General features: G+C 45.2%; 1 protein-coding gene across 10 annotated transcripts in view; it reads left to right on the top strand.

Annotated features, from left to right (window-relative positions):
- CELF4 (CUGBP Elav-like family member 4) overlaps positions 1 to 22,379 on the top strand; it is an 893,342-nt gene that overhangs the window by 833,116 nt on the left and 37,847 nt on the right. For 6 of the 10 annotated variants that reach the window (XR_011852739.1, XM_072132849.1, XM_072132843.1 and 3 more), the window contains exon 11: positions 2,031 to 2,174. Coding sequence is in view for 9 of the 10 variants with exons in the window: in XM_072132849.1 (XP_071988950.1) it covers positions 2,031 to 2,174 (144 nt within the window). In the remaining variant the exon portion in view is untranslated. The remainder of the gene's footprint in view (positions 1 to 2,030; positions 2,175 to 22,379) is intronic. The other 4 variants (XM_072132847.1, XM_072132845.1, XM_072132848.1 and 1 more) reach the window with 1 other exon arrangement.

Here is a 22,379-nt window from a genome sequence, read left to right as displayed (position 1 = left end):
TGTAGATACTTCCTGTAGATATATCCTGTAGATACTTCCTGTAGATACATCCTGTAGATACTTCCTGTAGATACATCCTTTAGATACTTCCTGTAGATACCTCCTGTAGATACTTCCTGTAGATACTTCCTGTAGATACATTCTGTAGATACCTCCTGTAGATACATCCTGTAGATACTTCCTGTAGATCCTTCCTGTAGATCCATCCTGTAGATACATCCTGTAGATACCTCCTGTAGATACTTCCTGTAGATACTTCCTGTAGATACTTCCTGTAGATACATTCTGTAGATACCTCCTGTAGATACATCCTGTAGATACTTCCTGTAGATCCTTCCTGTAGATCCATCCTGTAGATACATCCTGTAGATACTTCTTGTAGATACATCCTGTAGATACTTCCTGTAGATACTTCCTGTAGATACTTCCTGTAGATACATCCTGTAGATCCATCCTGTAGATACATCCTGTAGATACTTCCTGTAGATACTTCCTGTAGATACTTCCTGTAGATCCATCCTGTACATACATCCTTTAGATACTTCCTGTAGATACTTCCTGTAGATACTTCCTGTAGATACATCCTGTAGATACTTCCTGTAGATACATCCTGTAGATAATTACTGTAGATACATCCTGTAGATACATCCTGTAGATACTTCCTGTAGATACATCCTGTAGATACATCCTGTAGATACTTCCTGTAGATACATCCTGTAGATACTTCCTGTAGATACATCCTTTAGATACCTCCTGTAGATACCTCCTGTAGATACTTCCTGTAGATACTTCCTGTAGATACATTCTGTAGATACCTCCTGTAGATACATCCTGTAGATACATCCTGTAGATCCATCCTGTAGATCCATCCTGTAGATACATCCTGTAGATACCTCTTGTAGATACATCCTGTAGATACTTCCTGTAGATCCATCCTGTAGATCCATCCTGTAGATACATCCTGTAGATACTTCTTGTAGATACATCCTGTAGATACTTCTTGTAGATACACCCTGTAGATACTTCCTGTAGATACTTCCTGTAGATACATCCTGTAGATACATCCTGTAGATACTTCCTGTAGATACATCCTGTAGATACTTCCTGTAGATACTTCCTGTAGATCCATCCTGTACATACATCCTTTAGATACTTCCTGTAGATACTTCCTGTAGATACTTCCTGTAGATACATCCTGTAGATACTTCCTGTAGATACTTCCTGTAAATACTTCTTGTAGATACTTCCTGTAGATACTTCCTGTAGATACCTCCTGTAGATACTTCCTGTAGATACTTCCTGTAGATATATCCTGTAGATACTTCCTGTAGATATATCCTGTAGATACATCCTGTAGATACTTCCTGTAGATACTTCCTGTAGATGCATTCTGTAGATACATCCTGTAGATACATCCTGTAGATACATCCTGTAGATACTTCCTGTAGATATATCCTGTAGATACTTCCTGTAGATATATCCTGTAGATACATCCTGTAGATACTTCCTGTAGATACTTCCTGTAGATGCATTCTGTAGATACATCCTGTAGATACATCCTGTAGATACATCCTGTAGATACTTCCTGTAGATATATCCTGTAGATACTTCCTGTAGATATATCCTGTAGATACATCCTGTAGATACTTCCTGTAGATACTTCCTGTAGATGCATTCTGTAGATACATCCTGTAGATACCTCCTGTAGATACATCCTGTAGATACTTCCTGTAGATACATCCTGTAGATACATCCTGTAGATACTTCCTGTAGATACTTCCTGTAGATACATCCTGTAGATACATCCTGTAGATACATCCTGTAGATACATCCTGTAGATACTTCCTGTAGATACTTCCTGTAGATACATCCTGTAGATACATCCTTTAGATACTTCCTGTAGATACTTCCTGTAGATACTTCCTGTCGATACTTCCTGTAGATACATCCTTTAGATACATCCTGTAGAAGGTTTGTGATACTTTCTCTGTAACACGTGTCTGTTTCTTTTGCCTTTCCTGTCTCCCCAGGACCCGAGGGCTGCAACCTGTTTATCTACCATCTGCCCCAGGAATTTGGGGACACCGAGCTGATGCAGATGTTCCTGCCTTTCGGTAATGTCATCTCCTCGAAAGTGTTTGTGGATCGGGCGACAAACCAAAGTAAATGCTTTGGTGGGTAAAGATAACAAACATAATAAGCTTCATCCAGGAATTGCCAGCAGGTTTTTCTCTAGACACTTTCCTGCTTTAATTTCATTGTAATGTTCTCTCCTCCAGCCTGACGTCTGCTCACACATCACAGGCAGATCACCACAACTTACACTAATCAAGATCTCTGCTTACAGTCACTGAATGGATCAGCTCCTTACACTAATCGAGATCTCTGCTTACAGTCACTGAATGGATATCTGGATTAGTCTGGTTTATAGGGAGTCTACCCGCAGTGATCACCTTACAAATCCTTTGTGTATGTTGTTAGTAGCAGCAGGATTGTGAAATATGAATTTATATTCTAGGATTGTAGCTTTTCCAAGTGCTTACACTGCTGTGCTCTGTGCTCTCTGCAGACTTATCTGTTGCCTATGGAGATATGTATAATAATCCACTTGTGTATGTTGTTAGTAGCAGCAGGACTGTGAAAAATGGATTTATATTCCAGGATTATAGGTTCTCCAAGTATATTGGAGATGTATCCTCACACTGCTGCGCTCTGTGCTCTCTGCAGCCATTGTTAGGTATTGTCCCTGGAGAGACGTGTAATGAGACCTTTCTGTGTGTTGTTAGTAGCAGAAGGACTGTGAAAAATGGATTTATATTCCAGGATTATAGCTTCCCCATGTGCAGTGCGGGTGTGACCTGACACTGCTTTTCTCTGAGCTCCTTACATTGCACATCTCCACCCCTCTGCTCTTATTTGCTGCTTTAGTATCAAACCAGAAGCCTGCTACAGCTTCTTATTAGAGGGGATGGGCTGTGCAGCAGTTCACAGAAAAGCTTTAAGAGCACAGCAGTGTGAAGGTCCACATAGCAATTGGACAAACTACAGTGCACAATACACAGTCCTGCTGCTACTAGCAATAATCACAAAGGTCTGAAAAATTTTCCAATTTTTTAATGATTCTGCAACCAATAATTTGCAACAGTTTATGGAACCAAAACTGTGGATTTTTGCAGATAAGCATTGGAGGTGAAATGTGGCAAAATGTCATTTAGTGGCACAAAAGCTCCAAAAAATGACTCTTAGGCGTCACTTGACCAGAACAAATTTGAAACACAGCAAGCAGAGATCTTGTACCTAATGAAAAAACTGAAACACAATGGAGCAGATTTACTAATCTGAGGTGTGGCTAACTGTGAAGGGGGCGTGTCTTGGTGGGAAAGGGGTGTGGCAAAATGGGAAAATTACCACAGATTTCTGGTGGAAAAAAAATTGGCACAAGCAATTTTGAAAAATTGCTAATCTAAAAATGTCCAATCTTGAAACGGTTTGGTCTGAATACTGGGTGGGATTAGTACATCTGCTCCAAGAGCAGGTTAATAGTAGCAGTAGGACTGTGATATATGCATTAACATTCCAGGATTGTAGCTGGACTTGAAGCACTAGGGGTAGTGTCCTCACACTGTGCTGTTCATAGATCTCTGAATTACATTGCTCCCCAGCCCCTTCCCTCTGCTGTAATATCTTACCAGATGCCCACGACAGCTGTTACTCAGAGCAGGGGCTGTGCTGTATTGAGAGAAGAGATCTCACACAGGTGTGTTTCTAGTCCAGCTACAATCCTGGAATATACAAGTGTTTGCTACAAACATCATATGGAATGATATGATTACACAGATCTCCAAATAAGATGAATTTTGTGTAGAGGGAGGGGGGGCTGTCACTATGAAATTGAGTCAAAATTATATGACGTGACCTGATAGATATGGCAAAGCCGTATAGTCATTATTATAGTACTTCGTGCCTGGACTTATTATTTAGGTGATATTGGTGTATCATGGGATTATTTGGTTGCTGTATGTTGGTATTTTATTTTAGCACTGTGTTATTGGGCCACTATATGGCGGCATTGGGCATTTCGTGGCACCGCTACGTGGGTGCAGTCCATTGATTTGATGCGGCAGCCATGTTATTTGTCCACTCTTCACAGTTTTGTTATTTGGGAACCAATTTGCGACTTTCATAACAATACACATGCAGGGGGCAATAGATGGCGCACCAGTGATTTTGGAAGAATGACGCAGGAAGACGCAGCAGCAGGTGATCGAGGCAGTCAGGGAGCGCTGAGACCAGTACAATATGATTGGTAGAGATTGTATATCTGGAGCCGCCAGCAAACCAGAGATAGGAGGGAAAGGGTATTGGTGCAGCACTGAATACTCCCACCATGTGGTGGTGCAGGGTACTGCAGTGCAAGTCCCCTTCAACTGAACGGAATCATAGTGTAGTGTTCTAGGGGGCTCTTCTTATATACTCAATACACTTACTTACTACTTACTACTTACTACTTTTACTTGATTTGTAGATTTCATTTGTTTCCTTTTCTATCAATCCCATGATCCCTCAGCAGAATATCACATGACCATTTAAAAAACTAAAACCACAGTCCTTTTTGCTAGCGGGGTGTGTACTGTGACCATCCACCCCAGTCAGGGAGTCTGGGGGCTTCTTATTTATAACCATGTGACCACAAGGGACCTGTCTCTAATAGGAGCTTCTACATTGTATTTGTAATGTGAGAATTGGGAACGTTACCCAAATTACACTAACAGGGAACCTGTCAGGAGCGATTTGGGACACTAAACAACCCACAGGTCCTTATGGAGCAGGTCCTTCGGTGTGGCGCATGCCCAATGAATTCTGGGTATTATCCTGGAATCCCTTGCTACTACATGAGAGGAAGCAGCAAGGCGAGATCTTCTGTTGTGAATCCGATGTGTCCCATTGGACCCGCATCTAGGGAAGTATAGGGTCCCAAACTGACCTGACAGGTTCCCTTTAATGTCCCAAACCTCACTGAAGGTCTGACAGTCTTGTATCAGACGGAACGCTTCCCCTCCCCTCGGCCGCCCAGGATTCGGATGAACAATACTATTAGTTCCTTATAGGGAAAGTTTCCCTGCAGCAACAATGTTACCAACAAAACAACAGAAAATCGGATCAAAGGCGAGAAACAAACTGTTGCTGTTGGTGGGATTTCCCGTAGATAAATCCATTTGTTTTTCCATCGTGGGGGGGGGCAGCTGGGAAAGTCTGATAACCAGCGCCCCCCGAGTATCTGGCAGAGACCCCAGCGCTCTGATACTAATGTTGATACCAGCCCCCCCCCCCTCCCTGGCACCAGCTGAGACCACATTCCCCGTGGCATAGCAGGGGTTAAATTATTCATGGCGGCGATGCAGATTTAAGACATCGAAGCCGAAGATATTTATTTTATTGGCTTATTTTTATTCTACTTACAGAGAGCGTGGAAAAGATTTTTCGGGAGCGATCTCTGCGAATTTATCTGTATAATAAAATTAGCTTCTATGGCGCCGGGTAAAACAGCTCCCAGGGTGACACTGATCCCGCACGTTATAAGAGCGCAACATCCCCGGCACATTCACGTCCTTCAGGCGTCCTCTGCTGTCACTTTTTTGACAGAGATAATTTTAGGAAGTTTTAGTGATTTTAAGGAAAGCTGGGTGACCCATACGGCTGCCCTGTCATGGGAAGTATCACCTGGCTGTTATATAATCCTATGTACACTGATTACTGCATACCTGGGCCAGTTTACCATTCAGGAGTCAGGAAAGCTGGGTGACCCATACGACTGCCCTGCCATAGGAATTATCACATGGCTGCTATATAATCCTATGTACACTGATTACTACATACCTGGGCCAGTTTACCATTCAGGAATTAAGAAAGCTGGGTGACCTATACGGCTGCCCTGTCATGGGAAGTATCACCTGGCTGTTATACAATCCTATGTACACTGTATATTGCATACCTGGGCCCTTTTACCATTCAGGAATTAGGAAAGCTGGGTGACCCATACAGAAGCCCTGCCATAGGAATTGTCACCTTGCTGTTATATAATCCTATGTACACTGATTACTGCATACCTGGGCCCTTTTACCATTCAGGAATCAGGAAAGCTGGGTGACCCATATGGTTGCCCTGCCATAGAAACTATCACCTGGCTGTTATATAATCCTATGTACACTGATTACTGCATACCTGGGCCCATTTACCATTCAGGAATCAGGAAAGCTGGGTGACCCATACCGCTGCCCTGCCATAGGAATTGTCACCTTGCTGTTATATTATCCTATGTACACTGATTACTGCATACCTGGGCCCTTTTACCATTCAGGAATCAGGAAAGCTGGGTGACCCATACCGCTGCCCTGCCATAGGAAGTATCACCTTGCTGCTATATGATCCTATGTACACTGATTACTGCATACCTGGGCCCTTTTACCATTCAGGAATCAGGAAAGCTGGGTGATATCAGATAGATCTTTTATTACATTTGCCATCCTGCTTAGGGACAAACTGAATCTGTAAATTTAACGTTATTACTTAATTTTCCATGCAGGCCCATAGTAAAGCTTCACGGTTACCCTTCCAACTGCTGTTACACATCCCAGTGAGGATATTACCTTGCCTTATCTATATGTATGTAAGCCAATTCACCTATCATTGAATAATTACATAAATCTATTTATCGGGACCTGAAAAGCTGGATGACTATCACAGCGGCCACCACGGAGGCCGTCACTTTGGTTTCCGATTCCATAAAATTGCTAATTTGGAGAGACATCTCCATTGGGTTTGTATCTCACTGACTACTAGGATCCCCACCACCCCGCAGATTAATTGAGGGTCCGTAAGACACCAACGGATCGGAAAGTGATAGCATATTCCACTATTATGAATTAATTTCCCTAAATTAGTAAAATAAGACCTAATTTGCCTTTTTGGGAAAGGAAAGTTGCAGCACTACCCCTGTGAACACTAACAGAAAACCCACGGAGTGTTATCCAGGTCTCCATAAACAGATGAACAGGGGGTCCGACACCTGGCACCCGGCACCAATAAGTTGTTTGAAGTTGAAACACTGTGACGTCCATTCTTCTTGTAGCCAATGAAAGTGCATGTAGTACCGAGCACGGCCACCATACAGTATACAGCAGCGTACATGCTGAGGGTCCCTGCACAACAGGGGGGACAATGTAGAGAATGTTAAGTAACAAATAGATACATTTCCCGGAATTCCTCTTCAATTGAAATAATAAATTGTATCTCTGGACTGGTCACATGACAGAGAAGTTTTTTAGGGACACAAATGAATCAATTCCAGCCAATCTTTGTTGCGGTCCCCTTCTTATCACGTATGAATGGTGAACACACGGCAGCGCTGCCTTTGAAGTCGCCTGACGCTGCTCCGGACGCTTCTAATGATGAATCTTGTTAGACCCGACATAGATCATTAACCGGAAAATCTTTTGTGAGACCAAAGGACCCTGTGGAATGCAGAAAAGTGGGAAAAGGGAAACACAACAAGACGTGTTTTATTCTATGGCCTGGGGTCTGTGAGCCCGTCACAGGTGGACACACGTTGGGCATCAGAGGAGCGGAATGAAAGCCTCGGCGCCCGCATGAGACCATTGTGCAGCACAGATATAGGATGTGATAGACGCCAAAGACGCAGGATACGTGTGTGCACAGCGCCGTATTCACTGCAATCTACTCACCCACATATCCATAAAGGGAATCTGTGGTATCTCTGACCACGGGGATAAGTATCTGACGGTCTGACCGCCGGAGCCTGAGCAAAACTGGAAATCAAAAGTCCCCGTAATGGGATAATCTCATGATTAATATTCATATCACATCATTCAGGCGCTGGTTAGGCCACAATTCCACACCAGGTCTGATCCGCAGGTGCATCACAGCCGCACATCGGAATTTATCAGGAGGCCGGAGCCTCGGGATGGATCTATCGAGTTCCAGCACATGATAAATGTGCCCCATGATATATAGGGTCCCCTCTTTGTGACTACACTAATCTCCTTCCAGGCTGCAGAGCACCGATGTGCAGCGACTCTCCAGGTCTACGGGAACAATGAAAAATAGACAATATTAAACACAGATATACCCCTTTAAGTGTCCAATTTAAACTCTATTCACTTCCACAGGACTTGCATAAACTGGACTGCAAGCAGTGGTGTAACTTGAGGGGCTGCAGCAGTTTCCCTTTTATGTAGGTGGGGGGCTTAGTACAAATTTTTAATTGGGTTCTAACTACCTCTACGTGCAGGTCACATACACTAATAGTAAACTGAGAGAAGTCCGAGCATAGACACTTTCACTTCATTCTGTACGTAACACAGATCCTTGTTTCTTAATTGCTCGGGGTCCTGGTGGTTAGAGCCCCACTCATCATACATTTGTACACAGTGGTTGTATCTGTAGTCGCCCTAGTATGATGTACCATTTATAGGTCTAGGCTTCTCCTATAGCTAAGAGGTACCATAGGGGTTCCCATTAGGCTCCTGGGATATCACATCGCAGTGAGTTGCCGCACTGATTATTCCCTAGTGGATTGGGGTTTTTTTAGAGTCTTTTTATAGGATATCCAAAGTCAGGAATCTACTAGTAGCTCCAAACAGTAGATTCCAAAAGTCCGGCTCATCCCGCGCCAGCACATCCATAGGGAGCCTGGACGCGCAGGGAGGTGGATCTGCAGAGCTGCTCAGGGCATGGAGTAGTATTAGCCACTGGAAGCTCATAGAGGCTACTCCATGCCCTGAGTATCCTGTGCATCTAATTATCATATAAAAGGAATAAAGGATTAAAATGGATACATTTTAGGAAATAGTGAAAGGTGTATAGGGACGGGTTAGAGGTTTGGACTCTACCATCTGGATCTCCGGTACAGGAGGACTCCAACCCCTACATATTACATGGGAAGCCGTGTATTTCAGCTATTTATCATCATGACACGACATCGGGATTTGTGCTGATCAGCTGATCTCTCAAGAGGAAGCAGTATACACTGGACTCTGATCTCTCGAGAGGAAGCAGTATACACTGGACTCTGATCTCTCGAGAGGAAGTAGTATACACTGGACTCTGATCTCTCCAGAGGAAGCAGTATACACTGGACTCTGATCTCTCAAGAGGAAGCAGTATACACTGGACTCTGATCTCTCGAGGGGAAGCAGTATACACTAGACTCTGATCTCTCGAGAGGAAGCAGTATACACTGGACTCTGATCTCTCGAGAGGAAGCAGTATACACTGGACTCTGATCTCTCGAGGGGAAGCAGTATACACTGGACTCTGATCTCTCAAGAGGAAGCGGTATACACTGGACTCTGATCTCTCGAGAGGAAGCAGTATACACTAGACTCTGATCTCTCAAGAGGAAGCAGTATACACTGGACTCTGATCTCTCCAGAGGAAGCAGTATACACTAGACTCTGATCTCTCGAGAGGAAGCAGTATACACTGGACTCTGATCTCTCGAGGGGAAGCAGTATACACTGGACTCTGATCTCTCGAGGGGAAGCAGTATACACTGGACTCTGATCTCTCCAGAGGAAGCAGTATACACTGGACTCTGATCTCTCCAGAGGAAGCAGTATACACTAGACTCTGATCTCTCCAGAGGAAGCAGTTTACACTGGACTCTGATCTCTCGAGGGGAAGCAGTATACACTGGACTCTGATCTCTCGAGAGGAAGCAGTATACACTGGACTCTGATCTCTCCAGAGGAAGCAGTATACACTAGACTCTGATCTCTCCAGAGGAAGCAGTATACACTGGACTCTGATCTCTCGAGGGGAAGCAGTATACACTGGACTCTGATCTCTCGAGAGGAAGCAGTATACACTGGACTCTGATCTCTCGAGGGGAAGCAGTATACACTGGACTCTGATCTCTCGAGAGGAAGCAGTATACACTGGACTCTGATCTCTCGAGAGGAAGCAGTATACACTGGATTCTGATCTCTCGAGAGGAAGCAGGATACACTGGACTCTGATCTCTCCAGAGGAAGCAGTATACACTGGACTCTGATCTCTCCAGAGGAAGCAGTATACACTAGACTCTGATCTCTCGAGAGGAAGCAGTATACACTGGACTCTGATCTCTCAAGAGGAAGCAGTATACACTGGACTCTGATCTCTCGAGAGGAAGCAGTATACACTGGACTCTGATCTCTCCAGAGGAAGCAGTATACACTGGACTCTGATCTCTCCAGAGGAAGCAGTATACACTAGACTCTGATCTCTCGAGGGGAAGCAGTATACACTGGACTCTGATCTCTCAAGAGGAAGCGGTATACACTGGACTCTGATCTCTCGAGAGGAAGCAGTATACACTAGACTCTGATCTCTCGAGAGGAAGCAGTATACACTAGACTCTGATCTCTCGAGGGGAAGCAGTATACACTGGACTCTGATCTCTCGAGAGGAAGCAGTATACACTGGACTCTGATCTCTCGAGAGGAAGCAGTATACACTGGACTCTGATCTCTCGAGAGGAAGCAGTATACACTGGACTCTGATCTCTCGAGAGGAAGCAGTATACACTGGACTCTGATCTCTCGAGGGGAAGCAGTATACACTGGACTCTGATCTCTCGAGAGGAAGCAGTATACACTGGACTCTGATCTCTCGAGAGGAAGCAGTATACACTGGACTCTGATCTCTCCAGAGGAAGCAGTATACACTAGACTCTGATCTCTCGAGGGGAAGCAGTATACACTGGACTTTGATCTCTCCAGAGGAAGCAGTATACACTGGACTCTGATCTCTCGAGAGGAAGCAGTATACACTGGACTCTGATCTCTCGAGAGGAAGCAGTATACACTGGACTCTGATCTCTCCAGAGGAAGCAGTATACACTGGACTCTGATCTCTCCAGAGGAAGCAGTATACACTGGACTCTGATCTCTCCAGAGGAAGCAGTATACACTGGACTCTGATCTCTCAAGAGGAAGCAGTATACACTGGACTCTGATCTCTCCAGAGGAAGCATAATACACTGGACTCTGATCTCTCCAGAGGAAGCAGTATACACTGGACTCTGATCTCTCGAGAGGAAGCAGTATACACTGGACTCTGATCTCTCGAGAGGAAGCAGTATACACTGGACTCTGATCTCTCGAGAGGAAGCAGTATACACTGGACTCTGATCTCTCAAGAGGAAGCAGTATACACTGGACTCTGATCTCTCGAGAGGAAGCAGTATACACTGGACTCTGATCTCTCGAGGGGAAGCAGTATACACTGGACTCTGATCTCTCCAGAGAAAGCAGTATACACTGGACTCTGATCTCTCCAGAGGAAGCAGTATACACTGGACTCTGATCTCTCGAGAGGAAGCAGTATACACTGGACTCTGATCTCTCGAGAGGAAACAGTATACACTAGACTCTGATCTCTCGAGAGGAAGCAGTATACACTGGACTCTGATCTCTCGAGAGGAAGCAGTATACACTGGACTCTGATCTCTCTAGAGGAAGCAGTATACACTGAATTATGATCTCTCGAGAGGAAGCATTATACACTGGACTCTGATCTCTCGAGAGGAAGCAGTATACACTAGACTCTGATCTCTCGAGAGGAAGCAGTATACACTGGACTCTGATCTCTCAAGAGGAAGCAGTATACACTGGACTCTGATCTCTCGAGAAGAAGCAGTATACACTGGACTCTGATCTCTCGAGAGGAAGCAGTATACACTGGACTCTGATCTCTCGAGAGGAAGCAGTATACACTGGACTCTGATCTCTCGAGAGGAAGCAGTATACACTGGACTCTGATCTCTCGAGAGGAAGCAGTATACACTGGACTCTGATCTCGCGAGAGGAAGCAGTATACACTGGACTCTGATCTCTCGAGAGGAAGCAGTATACACTGGACTCTGATCTCGCGAGAGGAAGCGGTATACACTGGACTCTGATCTCTCAAGAGGAAGCAGTATACACTGGACTCTGATCTCTCAAGAGGAAGCAGTATACACTAGACTCTGATCTCTCGAGAGGAAGCAGTATACACTGGACTCTGATCTCTCCAGAGGAAGCAGTATACACTGGACTCTGATCTCTCCAGAGGAAGCAGTATACACTGGACTCTGATCTCTCGAGAGGAAGCAGTATACACTGGACTCTGATCTCTCCAGAGGAAGCAGTATACACTGGACTCTGATCTCTCCAGAGGAAGCAGTATACACTGGACTCTGATCTCTCGAGAAGAAGCAGTATACACTGGACTCTGATCTCTCCAGAGGAAGCAGTATACACTGGACTCTGATCTCTCGAGAGGAAGCAGTATACACTGGACTCTGATCTCTCGAGAGGAAGCAGTATACACTGGACTCTGATCTCTCGAGAGGAAGCAGTATTCACTGGACTTTCAGACTCTCAGAAATTAATATATAATAAAACTTTTTGCCGATGTTAATCAGCAGAAACGTGTTTCATTTCGACACAGTTTTGCATGTTGAATTTTCCTTGCAATAGTCGTCAGAATTTGTTTTCCAACAAACCACATGTATTCGAGATGGAAGAGAGAGAAAAGATCACATATTGCAACCCCAGAGCAGCTGCAGGCAAATGCTGGCTGACCGGCTGTCGAGGAACCAGCTGGGAAAAGTAGCCTCACAACAGCTGGAGAAGACCTTGATGTGGACTTCAAAATGTATTTACACAGAAGGAAAGTCAACTCAACCAAAAAGTCAGTGTTCACTACTTCGACAATTGTTACTATACAGGGTACAATGTGCCTTTACTTTATCAAAGCCTAAAGGGATTGTTTCATGAAGCACGGGGACATCCTAGTCCTTGTCCTTGGCCAACAGGGGAGACCTGTACAAGGCAACCAGTAGAGCAACTGGAAAGTAGAAAAGAATATGTACAATACATAAGATGTTCTGCATCATGGATGTCAATTGGACCCTCACAACAAGAACTGGGATGGAGATAATTTGAGCCATGTGACATCTTCTCCCTTTGACCTCCAATATGGAAGACCTAACTAGACCACAAAATGTTGGAATGTACAACCTAGACAAGGTTGAAATACTGAGAAACCATGTGAAAAGTTCTTCTTCCAGAGGACGCGGCATATCTACAGGATGGACCATCGATTTTTAGCCGTTATGGATTCAACTTTCTTCTCCCTATAATCGAGCACTCTAGATCAATTTTAAACTCCATGGCAGCTTTTAAACAGTTAATGCCAAAAATCTGTGACTGCACCAATGGCAAGCTTTACCGGCAGTGTGGTTGAGCGTGGAATCCAGGCATGGACTTTTACTGGCAAAGTATGGTGTGAACTTGAACTTTGCCACATATTCTTACTTAGGACTCCCACTATTAACATCTGTGATTGGTGCTGGCTCTGATTGGGGGTGTTTACTCATTTAAAGGAACTTGTCCACTCATTACTAGTTAACACCCACAATTGGTGCCAGAACCTGATGCCTTCGGGGACTGTTGATCCTAGGGAAAATGGCTTTGCCGTCAGCAATGAAAGGGTTAACAAGTGCATTCGTTGCCAGCCCTGATTACAAAAGATACCAGTGGGGGTGTGCCCAAACTTCTGACTGAAAGGCCCCCGAACCCCCAATGTTAGGCACAGACCCGAACATTGGAGTTCTGGTCCACTCATCCCTAATTACGACTACATGGATCTGTTTGTAACCTGAGTTAGGTTGGTTTCCCATACAGTATCTACTTATTACTATGGTTCACCACATAGTGACCATATACACTCACCGGCCACTTTATTAGGTACACCTGTCCAACTGCTCGTTAACACTTAATTTCTAATCAGCCAATCACATGGCGGCAGTGCATTTAGGCATGTAGACATGGTCAGGACAATCTCCTGAAGTTCTCCCGAGCATCAGTATGGGGAAGAAAGGTGATTTGAGGCCTTTGAACGTGGCATGGTTGTTGGTGCCAGAAGGGCTGGTCTGAGTATTTCAGAAACTGCCGATCTACTGGGATTTTCACGCACAACCATCTCTAGGGTTTACAGAGAATGGTCCGAAAAAGAAAAAACATCCAGTGAGCGGCAGAGGTCAGAGGAGAATGGGCAGACTGGTTCGAGCTGATAGAAAGGCAACAGTGACTCAAATCGCCACCCGTTACAACCAAGGTAGGCAGAAGAGCATCTCTGAACGCACAGTACGTCCAACTTTGAGGCAGATGGGCTACAGCAGCAGAAGACCACACCGGGTGCCACTCCTTTCAGCTAAGAACAGGAAACTGAGGCTACAATTTGCACAAGCTCATCGAAATTGGACAGTAGAAGATTGGAAAAACGTTGCCTGGTCTGATGAGTCTCGATTTCTGCTGCGACATTCGGATGGTAGGGTCAGAATTTGGTGTCAACAACATGAAAGCATGGATCCATCCTGCCTTGTATCAGCGGCTCAGGCTGGTGGTGGTGGTGTCATGGATCCATCCTGCCTTGTATCAGCGGCTCAGGCTGGTGGTGGTGGTGTCATGGATCCATCCTGCCTTGTATCACCGGGTCAGGCTGGTGGTGGTGGTGTCATGGATCCATCCTGCCTTGTATCAGCGGCTCAGGCTGGTGGTGGTGGTGTCATGGATCCATCCTGCCTTGTATCAGCGGCTCAGGCTGGTGGTGGTGGTGTCATGGATCCATCCTGCCTTGTATCAGCGGCTCAGGCTGGTGGTGGTGGTGTCATGGATCCATCCTGCCTTGTATCAGCGGCTCAGGCTGGTGGTGGTGGTGTCATGGTGTCTTTGGGCCCCTTGGTACAACGCCACAGCCTACCTGAGTATTGTTGCTGACCATGTCCATCCCTTTATGAGCACAATGTACCCTGTAACATCTGATGGCTACTTTCAGCAGGATAATGCGCCATGTCATAAAGCTGGAAGCATCTCAGACTGGTTTCTTGAACATGACAATGAGGTCACTGGACTCAAATGGCTCCACAGTCACCAGATCTCAATCCAATAGAGCATCTTTGGGATGTGGTGGAACGGGAGATTCGCATCATGGATGTGCAGCCGACAAATCTGCGGCAACTGTGTGATGCCATCATGTCACTATGGAGCAAAATCTCTGAGGAGCTTCCAGCACCTTGTTGTATCTATGCCACGAAGAATTGAGGCAGTTCTGAAGGCAAAAGGGGGTCCAACCCGTTACTAGCATGGTGCACCTAATAAAGTGGCCGGTGAGTGTAGTTCCACCATATAATGACCCAATTATACTCCCACTCCATCCTCTGCAGCTTTGCCTTTTTAGTTTGGTATAAAGTGGGTCATCGGGAGTCTCTCATCTTTCGTCCTGGCAGGACTTCTTCCAGATGTTTCTCTTTAGTTCCAAAAAAAAAAAGAGCAAATGACATATCTGATATCTGATCTGATTACCCCGATACCCTGGCGAGTAATCTCCTGCTCCTGGGGTGGTCAGACCCTGTAACTATTGGTACTTCCCCATGAACCCATAGCAGACAACCGATCCCAGAAGTCTTTTTTACTTTAGGACAACTCAGGGGGACTTCCAAAAACCCAATTTTGCCAATCAACGAAGATCACGATCACACATGTATTCCCAGTCCTTAATAGTTGAAGGGTAGTTGTCCCCCCTATGGACCCTAGTTCGGTACCTAAATGGGGCAATATGGTGAATAGGGTTGAACTGGTTCAGGATCGGGTTCGAAAAGTTCGTTAAAACCTCAAAGTTCAGTTTGGGTGCCTAAATCTGAGGGCCCACCCCTACCGGTAACAGTTGCTATTGTTGCTGTCACCACTTAAAGGGAAAACTGTTGCCACATTATTCACAAATACAGCTACAGCAGGTTCCCATAGAGCCCTATTAACTAACTGACCCCCTTCTTTTAGCAAAAAATAGTTCCCCTCAGATTCTCTTTATAATTTTACATGGTATCCAGGGATGTCTATAGCAAGTCGAGGCGGGCGTGGCCTCCTCTGGCTGAATCCGGCAGCTCCTCCCCATGCTTTCTCTGCATGCAGCAGTAATGTCACGTGACCAAAGTGACATCATTGCAGGTTAGCCTCTGAACATTTGCAAACTGTACACCAGGCATATATCTCATGAAATCACAGCATATCATATCACATGTAATCACAGCAGTAGCATGGAGAGGAGTAGAAGTCTATGGAGGCTGCTGTGATTTTATAATGTGGTCAGATTTGTGCATGGGGTACAGTTTGCTAATGTTAAGAGACTAAAGGACCTGTGATGATGTCACCCTGGTCACATGATGTTAGGCCGCGCCCCTCGACTCGCTCAATAGATTCTTAGATACCAGGCAAGGTTATAACTCTGAATTTATGGGGATGTGAGGGAAACTATTTTAGCTAAAAGCAGGGGGTCAGATAGTTACTAGGGCTCTATAGGAACCTGTCACTAGCTGTATATGTGAGAAAGGTGCCATTTTCCCTAGAATCCTTACTCCATGTGACGCCATCGGGGAGCGACAATCCTAGGGAAGAAGTCAACCCTGATCCGAACTTCTAGCTGATGTCTGGGTTCGGCACAGACTCGAACATTGAGGGTTTGGGTCTGCTGAACCCTAATGGACAATATTCTGCATATTAGTGTCATATTTTGCTTTATTTATTATATTTTTGGCATAAAATGATTGGTTTTGGGTCAGTTGAGAGTCCTAAGAGATTTGTCGCGTACGGCAGCAGATAAGCTCCGGGGGACGCGTCGACCAGTGGTTCTCGGCTTATATTTCCCATTTAGAAAATGTTTTGTGATATCTCCTGGAACATATTTGTGGCACAGAAGATTCAGTTCACAGAATAACTTAATAATTTCACCTGATGCTGTTAAATAAACAGGCTGGAAAAAAAATTGGGTACAAGTCGACTCAATTCTTTGCATCGTGAAATTGTCCATTTTCATCCTGATATCGGGAAGCGTCAGCTGCTCCTTCCAGACTCCGCTTCAAGGGGAAAATGAGATGATATGTGACACCCTGGTCTCACTTGTTGGCGGCCATTTATCTCGGAGGTAGCACGCGGCTGCACATATCTCTAAGCCTCCAGGAGCCCAGCGCAGGCTACAGAGCCGCAGCCCAAATAGGGGGGAACAAATAGAAGAGTGTGATCCAGTCCCAGGAGCCACACAGCAGCGAAAGGGAAATAATTATAGGGAAGAACACAAAATGTCATCTCTCAGCTGCCAGAACCGAATATATGCTTGTTATACTGGAAGCAAAATGGCGCTGATCTGGTGCAAAATTATCAAACACATATATTATAATAAGGAAGATAATACAGATCAATCTGCAGGCAACATGTTATAGAGCAGGAAGAGCTGAGTGGATTGTACATAGTGTCCTATCTGCAGGCAGCATGTTATAGAGCAGGAGGAGCTTAGCAGATTGTACATAGTGTCCTATCTGCAGGCAGCATGTTATAGAGCAGGAGGAGCTGATCGGATTGTACATAGTGTCCTATCTGCAGGCAGCATGGTATAGAGCAGGAGGAGCTGATCGGATTGTACATAGTGTCCTATCTGCAGTCAGCATGTTATAGAGCAGGAGGAGCTGAGCAGATTGTACATAGTGCCCTATCTGCAGGCATCATGTCATAGAGCTGGAGGAGCTGAGCAGATTGTACACAGTGTCCTATCTGCAGGTAACATGTTATAGAGCAGGAGGAGCTGAGCAGATTTTACCTAGTGTCCTATCTGCAGTCAGCATGTTATAGAGCTGGAGAAGCTGAGCAGATTGTACATAGTGTCCTATCTGCAGGCAGCATGTTATAGAGCAGGAGGAGCTGAGCAGATTGTACATAGTTTCCTAACTGCAGGCAGCATGTTATAGAGCAGGAGGAGCTGAAAGGATTGTACATAGTGTCCTATCTGCAGTCAGCATGTTATAGAGCAGGAGGAGCTGAAAGGATTGTACATAGTGTCCTATCTGCAGGCAGCATGTTATAGAGCAGGAAGAGCTGGGCAGATTGTACATAGTGTCCTATCTGCAGGCAGCATGTTACAGAGCAGGAGTGGCTGAGCAGATTGTACATAGTGTCCTATCTGCAGGCAGCATGTTATAGAGCAGGAGGAGCTGGGCAGATAGGACACTATGTACAATCTGCAGGCAGCATGTTATAGAGCAGGAGGAGCTGAGCAGATTGTACATAGTGTCCTATCTGCAGGCAGCATGTTATAGAGCAGGAGGAGCTGGGCAGATAGGACACTATGTACAATCTGCAGGCAGCATGTTATAGAGCAGGAGGAGCTGAGCAGATTGTACATAGTGTCCTATCTGCAGGCAGCATGTTATAGAGCAGGAGCACATAGTAATATGATTAAGAACTGATCAAGTTCATAAAAACATGAACTGAATAAAAAATCCTGAGGTTAAAGGTTGAAGTTTGAGAATAGGAAGCGGTGACCCCGCAGATGCTGAGTGACATGAGGGACGTGTCCTCCTGATAGTAATGGAGGATCTTTAGTGCAGGGGGGTGTCAGGGGTGACCCCGGGGGATGTAGTGACCTGAGGATGGATGGATATTGTCTATATATACATGAAGAATAACACAATAGAGAATGGGATTTCCTGTAGGGATCACTGATCCGTGTTCTGCTTACACCCGGATCTGACACCTTGTCACATGATAACAGCCTCTACTCAAGACATCAAACATTATATGATCAGAGTCCAACAATCCTGGGAAATGAAAGGATTTTCGTACATTTTTCCCTGATGGATTGCTGATACATATGATCTGTGGTGGGGGTCTTACTCACACATTGTATATTCAGTGCAGCACCTGGTATGTAATGCGCATGCGCCATACACAGCAGATATTGGGAGTGCAGTACATGGAGGAGCATGGATTCTGGTCATTGTGTGACTTGTTAGCTGTAGCCTCTGCTCGTAAGATTTACTGATCAGTGGAGACCTAGCTGCTGTAACCTAACTCTCCTCCTACCCTATAGACCTAACTGCTGTGACCTACCTCACCTCCTACCATCTAGACCTAGCTGCTGTGACCTACCTCTCCTCCTACCCTATAGACCTAGCTGCTGTGACCTACCTCTCCTCCTACCCTATAGACCTAGCTGCTGTGACCTACCTCACCTCCTACCATCTAGACCTAGCTGCTGTGACCTACCTCTCCTCCTACCCTATAGACCTAGCTGCTGTGACCTACCTCTCCTCCTACCCTATAGACCTAGCTGCTGTGACCTACCTCACCTCCTACCATCTAGACCTAGCTGCTGTGACCTACCTCTCCTCCTACCCTATAGACCTAGCTGCTGTGACCTACCTCTCCTCCTACCCTATAGACCTAACTGCTGTGACCTACCGCTCCTACTACCCTACAGACCTAGCTGCTGTGACCTACCTCTCCTCCTACCCAATAGACCTAGCTGCTGTGACCTACCGCTCCCCCTCCTCTCTGGACCTAACTGCCGTGACTTACCTCTCACCCTACCCTCTAGACCTAGCTGCTGTTACTTACCTCTCACCCTACCCTCTAGACTAGCTGCTGTGACTTACCTCTGACCCTACCCTCTAGAGCTAGATGCTGTGACTTACCTCTGACCCTACCCTCTAGACCTAGCTGCTGTGACTTACCTCTGACCCTACCCTCTAGACCTAGCTGCTGTGACCTACCGCTCCTCCTCCCCTCTAGAACTAGCGGCTGTGACTTATTGTTCCCCCTTCCATCTAGAACTAGCTGCTGTGACCTACCTCTCACCCTGTCTTACAGACCTAGCTTCTGTGACTTCTCCCCTTCCCCTCTAGACCTAGCGGCTGTGACCTACCTCACCTCCTACCATCTAGACCTAGCTGCTATAACTTACTCTCAACCTACCCTCTAGACCTAACTGCTGTCACTTACCTCTCACCCTACCCTCTAGACCTAGCTACTGTGACTTACCTCTCACCCTACCCTCTAGACCTAGCTACTGTGACTTACCTCTGCCCCTACCCTCTACACCTAGCTGCTGTGACTTACCTCTCACCTTACCCTCTAGATCTAGCTGCTGTGACTTACTGTCCCCCCTTTCACCTAGACCTAGCTGCAGTGACCTACCTTTCACCCTACCTATAGACCTAGCTGCTGCAACTTAATGCTCCCCCTGCCCTCTAGACCTAGCTCTAGACCTTACCTCTAGACCTAGCTGCTGTGACTTACTGCTCCTCCTACCCTCAGACCTAGCTGCTGTGACCTACCTCTCACCCTACCCTATAGACCTAACTGCTGTGACTTACTGCTCCCCTTCCTCTCTAGACCTAGCTGCTGTGACTTACCTCTCACACTCACCTTTCCATAGACTGCTCTGTAACCAGACACTTCAGAGTCCAAGGTCAATGAGCCTGCAGAGAAGCCCGGAGCACAGGAGGTTAGTCATTTCATGCAGTTAGCGAGTGGGATCGGTTTGCCTTAGTCCGGGGAAGGGCATTCCAGAGAATTGGTGCAGCTCGGGAGAAGTCCTGGAGACGTGAGTGAGAGGTTGAATGCAGTTTATCTGGCAGATCCCATTGACCACAATATCTGAATTCGATTGTTCAACATCTTGTAGATTGAGTCCACGACCCAGATGTGAATTTAGCTTTAAGCTGTTAAATAATGAACAGATCACGGTTCAGTTTTTCATCCTTGACTTTTGTGCACTGCGAGTACTTATTATATTCCTTATACAGAGTCTGTAATAGGATTGAATACACATATGTACCGATGTATTACAAAACTAAATCTCATGTAAATTAATAGAAATAGTCAAAGTTTCTTGTATTGCTCTTTATTGAGCAGTTTTGCCTGAATTCTTCATGTACGTTGATGATGTAATATCTGTGGGTCAGTTATAGGCAATGTGTGTTTCTGGGCCAGTACCTGGGAAAATCCGGAACAGAAAGTTACATAATGTATCAAAAGTTCAATATGTAAAGGGGTTGTCATAAGATCAACACTTATCTCCTAACTCCGGGACCTCCCTGTGATAGGGGGTAGGGGTTTATCTTAGGACGACCCCTTTAGGAAATAATTATTGATTATTATTAAAAAAAATGTTTATGCAATTTTGTGATATCCTTGTGTATGGAATATTCTGGGAAGATTTAAGAAAATCTACCATCAAAATCCTCATAAACCAGGGGGCATAACTCATAGATCCAGGCATATATTTGTTATCCTTGGCCTCCTTCCTTCTAAATCAACTTTAAAAATGATGCTAATGAGAAAGGCGCTAGGGAGTGTCACCAGAGCCCCTCCATGCTCTAGCTTCAACGGCTGTTACACAGTCTCCCACCTCCCCTCTGCTCCCTCAACAATCCCTCTGCCTGCTGTAATCTCACACAGTGGAAGGGGGTAAGTGATCCTGCACAGTGTTACAGTCTGTGAAGCTACAGCACAGAGCGGCTCTGGTAACACCCCCTCAGTCCTTCTGGCTCATTAGCTTAATTTTAAAAGGCCTTAAGAAAGAAGGAGGCCATGGATAACAAATATAAGAAGATTAATACAGTCTCATTGCCTGGATCTATGAGTAATGTCCCTGGTTTATGGTTTGATGGGAGATGATATCTGTGTTATGCCCCTCCCCCTGATATTGTAGCACAAGGTTTCCTTTTCCATGGAATGTTCCTTAAAATGTTGTATAATGAGTAATTCTGTTGATTGATGCAATTGATAAAATGTCGGATTTGAATTAACCTTTGTCGGTATTTGTGAAACTGTTCAGAATTCCAATACGTAAAGTTTTATGAAGTGTAAATCTCCACAAGAGGGTAGAAAACACGCACCACATCATGATTAGGGACGCATCCGACCTGAGTGAAGTTGGCCCCCCCACCTTGTTCAAATCAAACAAAATTGGTGTCAAACGTTTGTGCTACGTTTGTGCTGGTTTGTGCAGCAGAAATTTTCGTTTGTGCCGCTATCGTTTTTAAGATTTTAATGAAAGTTTCCAGAGGTCATCAGAGGTCAACCAGCCCCCCCACATTGCCCAAACCAAACAAAACTGGTGCCTAACAATTCTGCTACGTTTGTGCTGGTTTGTGCTGCTCAAATTTTTGTTTGTGCTGCTATTGTTTTGAATATATGAACAAAAAGTTAAAGTTCAAAAGTTCAGCCAGCCCCCCCACATTAACTGAATCAAACAAAACTGGTGTCAAACGTTAGTGCTACGTTTGTGCAGGTTTGTGCAGCAAAAAGTTTCGTTTGTGCCGCTATCATTTTTAATATATTCATACTTTTTTGCAGAGGTCATCAGAGTTCATTTCTTCCAAAGTACAATGTGTTTTCTAGCTCCCCCTGGTGATCAAACCAGGGAAGTGTCAGTAGGTTTGTTTTTTACCAGTTCATCCTAAACACCTCAGACACCTGAACATACCTTAAAAATTATAG

This window comes from Engystomops pustulosus, chromosome 1 (genome assembly GCF_040894005.1).
Source record: "Engystomops pustulosus chromosome 1, aEngPut4.maternal, whole genome shotgun sequence".
Lineage (NCBI taxonomy): Eukaryota > Metazoa > Chordata > Amphibia > Anura > Leptodactylidae > Engystomops > Engystomops pustulosus.
Note: the sequence above shows the minus strand (reverse complement) of the source record. Positions and strands in the feature narration are given on the sequence as shown.